General features: G+C 37.3%; 1 protein-coding gene across 2 annotated transcripts in view; it reads left to right on the forward strand.

Moving 5' to 3' along the window:
- ST8SIA4 (ST8 alpha-N-acetyl-neuraminide alpha-2,8-sialyltransferase 4) overlaps positions 1-8,893 on the forward strand; it is a 52,056-nt gene extending 43,163 nt beyond the window's left edge. For both annotated transcript variants that reach the window (XM_057384026.1, XM_057384027.1), the window contains exon 5: positions 7,292-8,893. In XM_057384026.1, the coding sequence (XP_057240009.1) occupies positions 7,292-7,574 (283 nt within the window). In that variant the 3' untranslated portion in view covers positions 7,575-8,893. The remainder of the gene's footprint in view (positions 1-7,291) is intronic.
- Positions 8,894-12,024: the final 3,131 nt, after the last annotated feature.

The raw sequence follows: 12,024 nt of genomic DNA on the forward strand, positions 1-12,024 counted from the left end.
CTGGAGAGACTTTTTACCAAAGGCTGTAGTGGTAGGACAAAGGACAGTGATTTTGAACTGAAAGAAGGTAGGTTTGGATTAGACAAAAGGAAGAAATGTTTTATGACGAGGGTATTGAGATACTGGAATAAGTGGTTTAGCAAGGTTGCGGATGTCCCATCACAGTCATTTCTCAAGGCCGGGTTGCATGGGACTCATGGGACATGCAACCTGATCTAGTGAAATACATCCATGCCCATGACCGGGAGAGTGGAATAACTGATCTTTAAAGGTTCCTCCCAACTTAATAAATTCTATGATGCTATAATTAATAGAATTCTGTATCTTGCTCTATTATCTGTACAGTAGGTGTATGCTAGTGTCTAAGTATGTCACAGAAATAAGATAGGCATGGAACACCTCACTGGAAGATCTGTCTCTTTCTGTCATATTTCAGTTAGGAGCTGATCTGTTGGAAAGAAAAACCTTTTCTCCAGAAGTTTCTCTCTTGACTTTCTAAGTCTGTAAAATATACTCCAGATCTGTTTTGCTGCACCTTCTATGTGCCTGTGTGCACATCTCGTGCAACTGTGATCTGAAATTATTTATAGCTGACTTTTTCTAAAATAATGCTGTTTCACTCTTGAAAATGGTTTTGTGCATGAATTGTATGAGCAGCACTTTTTAGCTGAGGCATGTACTGTGCTGGGGTGTCAGCTGATGACTCTGAAGCAAGGGCAAATGTTTCAGTCTCTATGAAGACTAACCATAGAAGACTAAACATAATTACTGACAAAGGTTCGGTTTTGGTGTAAATGGATTTTTAAGGGTCTTTAATAATTTTAAAAATATATTGATGGATATTCTTTGCAAGTTTCACTAGCAACATGAAGTAAGCAACTGTTATTTTCCCTTTTTCTCCTGCAGTGTGATGAATCACAGAGAATATTTCTGACTACTAAAGAGGCAGATCAGATCAGGACAGAATCCTGAATTTTTGGGTAGAACTTGGATGGAGTTTCAGCCCTTCATAAAATGCATTATTCCTTTTAAGGAAACATGGATTTTATTTATGCTCTTTCAAAATACTGTACACTGAAAACTGTCAAGTAGATCTCATGCTGCAAGCACCAGTGTTTTTGTGCTGGCTGTCACATTTTCTGTGTTGTTCACACTTCAGATTCCTTGTGCATCATTCTGCCCAAAGCATATCTCAGCAAGAAAAATATAAATAATACATTTTTAGTTAGAACATTCACATAAACTGAGAGGGTCAGTTGAAAGGTTATTTATATAATTGGTGTGACTAATTCCACTGAAGACAAGGAAGCACAAGAAGAGGCTTTGTTCTTTGAGTTTGCGCAAGATATTTGTCGTAACACCCTCCATAGAAAGCAGATGTTGGATCCGAGAACATGAAAGTGGCTGTTTGAGAGATCCATTTTCTAGCCTRTAGTCTTACCAGTGCCAGGTGCCAACACAGAAGTGTGGAAGAAAAGCTAGAAGAGGAGGAGAGATTACCCTGTAATACATGCTCCCATGGCCAGCAGCTTAGCAAACCTTTGAGAGGGAGCTTCTTCAGCAGTGTTAGGTTCATGAACATTAACACTGTGGTTGTTTTAGTCAGTTAACAAATGACATCCTGTTGCCATGAATTCCCAATTCTGTGTTGTGTAAAAAGTACTTTCATCTGTTTATTTTAAACCTACYAATAAATTATTTTTCTGAGTCCATAGCTTTTTGTGTAACAGTGCTTATATTAAAGTAGTAGTTAAATCCCTATTTGCCACCTTCACACGCTTAATAATTTTAGAGCATGTTGCTACCTCCCCATCTAGATGTCTCTTTTTTCAAGTTACTCTGACTACCAAAAATGAAGATCAGATCAGGACAAAATCCTCATACAGAAGTTACTTTATTCTTCGGTAGTATATGTTGCTTTACTCTGTCTTGTCCTGTTCCAAAGTATTTTTGAGGCAGTGTAATCAAGGCAATATACATCCTCTAGCTTCTCACGCAGGCACTCTTGAGTAACACTGAAATGTTTTGTCATAATTCTAAAAATCTTTTTTTCCTATGTTCATTTTAATGCAAAGATTTTTTACTTCTCAAATACCACGTAAGATTTCTCAGAAAGCTCTTTTTARAAGTATTCTCTCTGTAAAAGGAACAGAATTTCAGTGACAGCCAGATGTGTTGAGTAGGTTTATTTGCAGATCAGCTTGAACATCTCAAGGAACAGAGCTCAGTATATAATCTTTTGAGCTATTCAGAGTTGTAACATATGTGTTTCCTCAGAATCAACCCTGTCCAGAACGACAAATGAAAAATCCATTGAAGTATACACAACCAGATTCTGAATCTATTTATGCTTTGTCACTTAGAGAATTTGTAGATAAGGCTAAGATGCTAATAATGAATAAATTAATAATAAAGATGCTAAGTGTACGAAATTATCTGGTATTTGAATGTAGTCCATCATATCTGAGTTTATTTGTGTGAGACAACATTTCATACAGAGTACACTGATGGGAAAGCATATCTTATGTTTTAATCTAGTCAGAAGTCATCTATGTCACAGTAGCAAGATAAACAATTGTAATTTGAATTCCCCAATATCCATTTAATGTAATGATAATTGGTATCAGTTGCATGTATTAGTCATTGTAATGGCATCTCCTCAGAAGATCATTTTAGTGTTGACTATTTTTAAAACTGATGTCTATAGTTTTATGTGTTTATTTGAATTTAATTTTTCTCCATAGCTGCAAGAGGTCATTATTAGGTAGCAACGTGCTAGTCAATTGACATCCCTCCATCAGTCATGCTGAAAGCAGAGCATTCAGTTTTCATAAATGTGAGGATATCTTGCTAGATATAGGTGAAAGTCTTGTGGGTTTGGCTGTATATTAAACCATAGATAGCGTTTTGATCTGGCGGAAACGGGTTCAGTATTTTTAAAGGCTGAAATACTAAGGTTCTGTAAATTCCAAGACAAATATAACTGTCAAAGCAATCTTGTAATAGTACTTACGGTTATTAATAATTTATGTATCTCATATTCATCAAGGCAGACTTTTGGCTTTTTTCATTGCTTTTTCTAAGTGTAGAAGGAGTTTTCCACTCAAGCACCTGTGGGCCTSTTATGATCTGATTATTAAAGGTTCTTAGAAACACCTCTGCCTGAATTAAGGTGCAAACAAGACTATATGCCAGTCAATAGTAYGGGTTTTATTTGATAGYAAATRTGAGAGAGAGAGAGGAAAAGAGAGAAAAGGAGAAGTAGGAAGAGAGGTGGGGGGACAGGAGAGTGACAGAGAGAGACAGAAGGAGAGTGACAGAGACAGAATAAAGAAAGTATCACCATCAGTGGGTGTTGCATTGACCCTGTCTGGCTGGTCTTTGTGGTGATATTCCTCTCAGAAAGCACAAAATCCCATGGATAGACGCTCAAGCCAGGTGGCAATATCCACCAGGGTGGGGGAAATCTCTTGTAGCATGCTCTGCATCTGTTGCATTTTGTGCAAGGCCTCTGGGGAGCAATCTGGGGGTCTTTGATGGATTATGACACCCCCTCAGCTGCCGCTCACATGGATGCCCTGTGGATGTGGCCTATGGGGTTGAGGGTTCCACGGCTGGGCCAGTTTGTGAAATGGAGGAGGGGTGTTCACTGCCTCTAACCAGAGGTCACACCTGAAACCTCTTCTCCCTGGCCCCGTCTTGTGAGTGGGGGGGAATCTGTGGGCTGTGGTCTCCCCCACCCCAAACTCAGCCAGAGATGATTCTCAGTGTGGCTGGTGGGTTTGGCCTTTTGTGGATGCATTCCTTTCCCCTCAGCCTGAGATGACTTAACAATAGGTTTCCCTTTATCTAATCTCAGCAGTTTCATTTACAGTCCACAGTCCCAGTCCAGTATCTTCAGGGAGGTTTCTTTGGTTGTAGCTTCTTTATATAGTTTTTGTTATAATGAGCAAAACTTTACATCAGTGTTTGGAGCATGAGCTATTTCTGTTGCTGACAATCTCCTGTCCCTTAAAGCAGGAAAGATACTGGCCTAAGGTGAGTAAGGAGCTACAAAGGTGGTTGTGCCAGAGCACAGGCCCAGCCAGTAATGGCTGAGAAACTCTATTTGGAGAAAGAGATTGGACTGAGATCTGTCAGAGGTTGGTCAGAGACTTCTGACATCCCTTTCAATAGGAATAATCTCATGATTCTTGTAAAAGTCACTATTACAGAAATGTTTAGGTTTTGTACCAATGCCTCAATTTAAAATCGATTTTTGATATACTTTTAATGGCCTTTTGTATTATCTTAGTAGAGACAAAGAAGGATCTTCGATAAAAATTACATTTTTACATACAGAATTTTGAAACACGTCTTTGATTCATGGTGTGGAACTCTATATAAGAACTAGGTTTCTTTAAGATAATAACAATAAAAAGGAAGGAAAAAACTTCTGTTTAGAGCATCAGAAATGATGCTGACACAAATCCATTACTGGCAGTATTTCTCTCCAGAAATATCTAAAATTTACTAACAGAAATATCAAAAATTTATTAGATTGTTTTCATGTTTTAAGGGAAAATACAGTGCAACATGCAAGAGATCACTGTTCAGATTTTAAAATAACATGAAATGTCATTGAAGTGTGTATGCCCTGTAAAAAGAAAGGTTTGTATAAGAGAGATCCATTTTGGACTGTGTGAAAGATGTCTTAGTGTGTGGCCATGGCCTAATATGTTAGAGGCAAAGATGCTTGGATTTGGGATGAGGAGCTGAGGTGAAAATAGTCAGAATGGTAGTAGGAGCACAAGGACATGGTCACAGGAATCAGCATCTGCTCAAATATACCTTCTTTTCATGGAAGAGTCACTTCTAGCAGTCCTCTGCTGTCAGCAGGATGACCTTTACTCTTACAGTGTGTTGTGGAGCATTTTAGTTATCTGTTGCTAACATTGTATTTCTTAAGGGCAGTTTTTTAAAAATGGAATGAATGGACCTAAGTACTGACCTGACCATCCTTTCATTGCAGACAGTTCAAACTCTATATTTGTGCTGTTTTTCACTTGCCCATAGGTGTTGCTTTTAACTTGAGCATGAGCTGMAATTCATGGTATATTGCGAGTGTCTTCATTACATTAGGACCAGCCACATATTTTAAAGTAGCCTGAAGTGAGATCTCTGAATTCAAGTTACTCAACTTCGAGTCACAAAAAATATAGAATCAAAGGGTGTTTACATGTTGGCATATTCAGTTATTTTCAATAAATTCAGCCTTCAGGCCCCACAAAGGAGTTTTTGCATAAGGCATCAAGAAAACAAGTGCTTGTAGTGATTCACTGTGTGAATGATCTTCATGGGATTAAAGTACCAACTTCTCAAGAGACAAATACAAGTTTCTTCAAAAATTAAATAATTAGCTCTAACTTTTAATCTCTTTTGCTGCATCTGTGATATGAAGTGCTAAAGGTGTTCAGCTTTCTTTCTTCAGCAACTTTCCCATAAACATTTATTTTCTAGAATGGAGTCTCTGCTTTGATTTATCTTGTCTTACAGAGTTGCAGTTTATCAGAGTAAGGAGCAAAATGCTTAGCATTTTAAAACTGAAAAAACATGTTTGTGACAACAATGAAAAATTATATATGCATGTGTCATTTGTAGATGTATCCATTCCCAATTTCATTCACTCCTTAGATATGCTTTCTAATCCTATTTTTACAGCCAAGCAAACTTCCGAGTCATTCCCTATGCTGGCTTTGGAGGAGTAGTCACTCAGCCTAGAACTGTTTCCTGCTTGCAGAGTCCTTTAGCTTTCATAAAAATTAATTAGAGTAAAAATAAGCCAAAACAACAGCAACAAAACCCCAAAATAAAGGCTCAAAACAAAACAAACAAAAAACCCACCAAAAATGCCAAATTAGCTTTCACATGCATGCATACCTGTGATTCAAAGCTATGGTTTTGGCAGGGAATGGAACTAAGAAGCTCATTTCAATTGGGTGGTTAATTTAACTGTTGCATATTATCTGGTGCTTTTAACATACTTCAAGCTTTGATTAAAAACACAGTTTTGATGTCCTGTCTCACACTGGGGGGCTGGATGTTCCTGCAACTATGCTTTTAATGCTTTTATAGCAATCTGGTTGTACAGTTTTAAGTTCCAGCTTTATTGTAAATCCCCGTTAAAACAAGGTTACCTCTGATTTGGTGAGGCTAATTTCTGTTAAACTTCTTCCTAGACTAGAAGTTCAATTCTGGTAGAAGCAATTCACAGCCTACACTAGGAGTTCAGTGGTACATTGCAATAGTTTGATATTTGTGTGGTAATGCTATGTAATGCTTACTTCCCTTACTTAGAGTCACACAGTCTGATCAGTACGGCTGTATGCATGGCTGTTGTTTGAATCATCAGAATGACCCAATTTCAGAATCTTAAGTGTCCATTTTTACTTCTATAAAGTACTGAYAGACTTTATATTAACTCAAACCTGGGAGAAGTGTTTTACCATTAATAGACTGGCACTATTATAATGAAGTTTTGATTTTAAACAGTAGAGAAGTAGAACAATGTCARTGATAGACTTAGAGGATTCCAGCATGAGTTATATGCTGGAATCCAGCTAAGTTTCCGTTTGTCTCTTTGAAAACCCTCTGCTGCTTTTGAAGCCATAATCAGACTTCTTGTTACTGGTTCAGGGAAACTGTCCTGTAGCCTCAGACAGACCAGTGAATGAGTAAACAACATAAAAATCAGTAGTGTAAGGTCTTGCTTGTCTCAAGACTGCTGTTAACAACAGGTAGCTTTATGTGTTTAATCACTAAATCAAGCTTCACTTCTGATTTCTGAAAGTTATATTTTTTACTTATGTTTATAATTTCCATCTGTTTTCCATTTAGATAAGCAATCTGTGAAGTAACCACCATGTCAACCAAAGGTTCAATGTAGGGCCCATTTGATCAGGTGAATTGGATACTACAAGAGGTCAGATTTTATAGCAAGAGACTTTTCCCGGATCTGGTTGAGGGGGTTAACTGCAGTTTCTGAGCTTCTGCTGACATGATGTCTTGTTAGGATTCAAACCTGAACTAAGTTCCTTAGTTGGCCAGCTTTTCTTCAGCACTGTGCTAATAAATAAGGTCTCCCTTAACTTCTAGGAGGAATAAAGGTGCACCAGAACAGTATCATCATGATCTCAGTTAAGAGAAAAGGAGACTTTTGCCTTTTCATATTGTAAAAAGAATGCATAGTAGGGAAAATAAGTTCACAGGATTTATTCATGAGTTTCTTGATGTATTTTTTCTTTCTTTGCAGCTATTGGCTGACAAACAAGGTCCACATTAAACGACCAAGCACTGGTCTCCTCATGTATACACTTGCCACCAGATTTTGTGATGAAATTCACCTGTATGGATTTTGGCCATTCCCAAAGGATTTACATGGAAAACCAGTCAAGTATCATTATTATGATGATCTCAAGTATCGGTACTTTTCTAATGCCAGTCCTCATAGGATGCCATTAGAGTTCAAAACTTTATATGTGTTACATAATAGAGGAGCACTTAAATTAACAACAGGGAAATGCATACAGCAATAAAGTGCACWTAAAGTACAATAAATACAGGATACACACGTTATCATAAAAATGTTGTGGTATGGTAATGGAACCACAGTGGGGACTTGTTTCAATACCCAATAAGCTGTTGGCAAAAGGTGTTTTATCAGAAGTATATAACCAGTTATTATCTGTGAAGTGCTATATAACTACGCTATCTTTACTTCAATTGTTCAAGCAAATGCCACTTTCATGAAGAACAAAGCTTGAATGTATACTCAGTAGTGTTTACAGGATTCAGTGACACTTTCATCATGAATTAAAGAAGAAAAAGAGCCTGCTGATTTGCAACTATGGTCAGAGAGCCCACTCGAGAAATACCCAGTGGATGGAATATTTTCTGAAGCAAATAAATCAGGTTTTGGCAGAAAAGATCATGATGGATTTGAGTACAGAAAGTAAGTCTGTAAGATCAAACAAATCAGTAAATGCCTTCCGTCAGAGAACTGTTTCTGATCTTGTATTATAACCTCAATTTTTGTGGTTGTTTTTCTTATTGTGGTTAGGTGAGTTTTAAGTTTTGGAGCCCTTACAGGATTTCAAGGATGTTTTGAGTAGCTAAAAGTTTCTATCTTATGGAATTGTCCTAAGAAAAACAGATTCATAAGAATGGGAGGATGGAGTGGAACATCAAATATTTTATCAAGTGTGTTTGTGGCTTATCCTACTGTCACACAATCCTTAACATCCTGATTGTTTTTCTAGCTACCATTGTCAGGACCCAATATATGAAACAAACTCAGATATTGTTTTGATCTGACATGAGAAGTTTTTCTCTCCTGTACAGATTGGAAGATGTACAAGAGGGTGCCCTTGTTTTTGGTGCCAAAGATTACGCTTATACACATTTTTTCCTTATCTTGGAGAAATGGTGTGGATTTAGTTCTATGTTTCTATGCTGCTTAAGAGAACAAAGTCTTTGTTATTTATATTTTTTAAGCATTGCAAAGCCTGACTTAAACACTGACTTTGCATATAGAATTCTTCAGAAAAATCTGCAGGAGTAAAGAAATTATTTCATACATTCAAATATATATAGATATGCACACACAGTTTTTCCCTGGTGGAAAGGAAAACACAGTCTAAAGAAACTCAGGTGACAGTGGCATATCTAAAGAAAGAAAATAAAACCTAGCCAATTCAATGGAAAAAACTGCAGATTGTACACTTCTTTTAAAACTTTAATTTCTAGTGCAGTTAGATGATCTCTTTATTTTTACTATAACTCTTTTGTATCATCTGATGTTCTGATGTGTAACTGACTGAAATAACACAGAGCTGCATTATCTCATAGTTGTTTTTTTTTTGATCATCAGTCTTGTTTATCCACAAATCCAAGAGTTCTTTCACTTTCTTCTTTCCCAAAAAAAGAGAACAAGAAATTACAGGAGCATTGGAAAGGGTGGAGTGTCAGTACAGCATATATTAAGAAACAAAACCAGTCATCCTATGATGTGTTTTAGTGCTAAAGGAGCACATAAATGGATAACGTCATGGTTTCACATTTTTCCTGTTATGCTTGGCTAAGGACTAGGCATGCAGGGTATTTTCTTGTTATGTTTTCATATCCACATTAGGTTCTAGTCTCCAGATATGATACTCGACGCACCTACTGAATTTTGAGTTAGTTGAGCAATTTCATATGTTTCACCACACTTGCAAATATTTACTGGCTGTAAATGCTCTTTATTACCCATTTTCTCCTCTTAAATGCATGTATTTCATCATGCATGACTGGAGATTTGCGATTATGCAAATTTAGTAGCTAAATCATTGCCTTGCAGCCAAATATTACAGGAAATAGAAAGTCAGTTCTGCTATATCTAAGACACAGTAACATCTTTCCTTATTCACCAGACTCTCCTACCCAGGACAGTTTAGTTTACCCACATGCTAATATGCAATAAGTGGTCCCAACATGCAACTCACTGAAATCAAGGCATCACAGGAAACTAAAGAGCSACACAGACTGGATTGTGTTTAATTTGTTGTTGATAAACAAGTGGGTGTTATTTGTTCACTGTGTATGCCTTCATTTTAATACAAGATTATTTCTTCAATGAAGGGTGAACATATTCTTGTTCTTGCTTCTAGGGTTTTGCTATTGTTGAGCTTCTAAAATATATTTCATATACATTGAAAAATGGCTGTTGAAATGAAAAATCGCAGATTGCCAGTCACTGAGAAGCTCAGGAAAACATCTGCTTAGCTTTATCTACTGCAAATGTCTTCTCTGTAGTATCAGGCTGTTGACAAACAGCAAGCTCAGGTAGTCTAAAATAATAGCCAATGGGTGACTTTATTCACCTCAGGGAAGGTTTGAATATGCCAATTGATTATGTATCTGGCAGCCAAGTTAATGGAGACTCTGTGATTCCTTTGGCAGGAAAAGATTAAATTTGAGTAAATAGATAAATGAAAAGAATATAATGTAAGTAGAAAGATACATGAGAATATTTGTCTTTAAAAGTCAGCAATCAAATTAAAGCTTGGCCTAAGCCTGTTTTGCATGCCTCACATTTGATTTTCAGTGAGTGAAGTTAACTTTAGTATGTAACCATGGATTTTTACCATGGTTTTTATGTAACCAGATTTTTACCCTATTKCTAAATTTCTCTGGCTTGGTTTGGCCCAAGACTTCACAGTAGCACCTCCTTCCAAGAGAACAGAGTTTTTCATACCTCCTCAAAACTGGGCCTTAAACTTATCTTCTGCAGGCTTTCCACCTTCAGTACTGCATGCTTGGGCACCACGAGTCATGGGCTTGGAGTTCTCCGCCGTGTTCCACACTCATCTTTCTCATGCCTGATTTCCCTCAAACCAGTACCCAGGTGTGCCTCTACCAAAAGTATGGAACTCCATATGAGTACACCTCTTCTCTACCAGCCTCACTTTATCCTCAGCTGATGTGTGATGTAGTGTGTAGTGGGTCTCAAACCATTCTATGAGGCAAGTAGCAGTTGTGGTCTTTGACTGTGCAGGTTTTTACAAGCACTAAGAGTCACTTTACATTACTATTCTTGTATATGACCTGTGTCCATTTGGAGCCCAAAGATTCTGGGAGACTTCCTGGTGCGTGGTTTGTTGTGCTACAAATTGTTTTGAGATGGTTTGTGACCACCAGTTACTGCTTAGTTTAAGCGACCTGAGGTGAGACATGCCCAAGACTTCTCCCTGTTGTTTGCATTCCACGGCTCGGAAGCCGTAGGCAGTAGACTCATTGCACACACCCTTCATACCTTTACCTTATACCTCCTGGGACTCCTGGAGCATTTCTATTAAGGCACCCCAGGATCTAAATGGAAAAAACATTACTTCCAGTGTGTGACTTTTCCCCTGAAGGTGACCCAAGGCATAGCAGCAATGGCTTAACTGCTGTATGGAGACTTTCAGGTGGAATAGATTTCACCTTGTGATTGTACACTGTCAGCAGTCAACAGCTTAAGGCTCCATAGCTGCGTTGATGTTTTCTGTTGTTTATGTACATTCGCACCTCTGCTGCCCACAGCACAGAGCAGATTATCACGTTATATTATAATTATCACTTTTTTAATCCAACACTATCGACAACTAATACAAAGTAGAAGGATAAAAAGGAAGATCCCTAATGTTTTAATGTTATCTGCCCTGGTGAGCAACAACTGAAATGCCTATGAATTTTGTTTTGAGTGTTTCTCAAATTTATCCTGTCATCAACTATATCAATTGCCAGCTGTAGTTTCTAAACGTACATTAAAAATAAAAATAGGGAATCAAATCAAGACAGCAGAATGTGTTTGTTTTTCCAAAGCTTAGAGCAGCTTTGCATTAAACAACTTGATTTTATTCAGATAAATTTATTGTAAATTGCTTACTAAGACACATTTTAATGTTTCTGTGACAGTCTTTCATATTTCATAAAAATAATAGATAAATGCTTGTTAAATTCAGCTTTGGGATAGTTCTCTCCCACAGCTCTGAGCCACTCTCCAGATACAAGATCTATGAAGCCTTTCACATCTGAATCTGATCTGTAATAAAGACTGTATATCATTCTTTTGTTAAACAATTAAAGCACCATGTGCTTGAGATCAGTACTTTTTCTCTAAATGACTGCAAAAAAATTGGAAGGAAAACAGATGCGGGTTCAGTACCTTTTTTTAGTGTTGTATCAAAGTGCTAAGCACTCTTTGTGGTGATTTTSCTGGGAGAGATGTCTCCAGGATTTAGATGGGGATCTAGATGAGTATATTTCAGGATAGAACTCTGAAATTGCACATTATTTATGTTTAAGAGCACTGTTACTTTGTTTAGGGAAAAGCACAATTATTATAAATGTAGATAAAGGAAGAGCATTTATWGAGAGCTTCATTCCTGCACAGTATTATTGCTATTGAGTCTATGTCATACAATTTCTGTGGTTTAAGTATTGATGTATATTCTGTCAGAGTTG

Source organism: Malurus melanocephalus, unplaced genomic scaffold (genome assembly GCF_030028575.1).
Source record: "Malurus melanocephalus ecotype Western Australia unplaced genomic scaffold, MMel_1.1 scaffold_679, whole genome shotgun sequence".
Lineage (NCBI taxonomy): Eukaryota > Metazoa > Chordata > Aves > Passeriformes > Maluridae > Malurus > Malurus melanocephalus.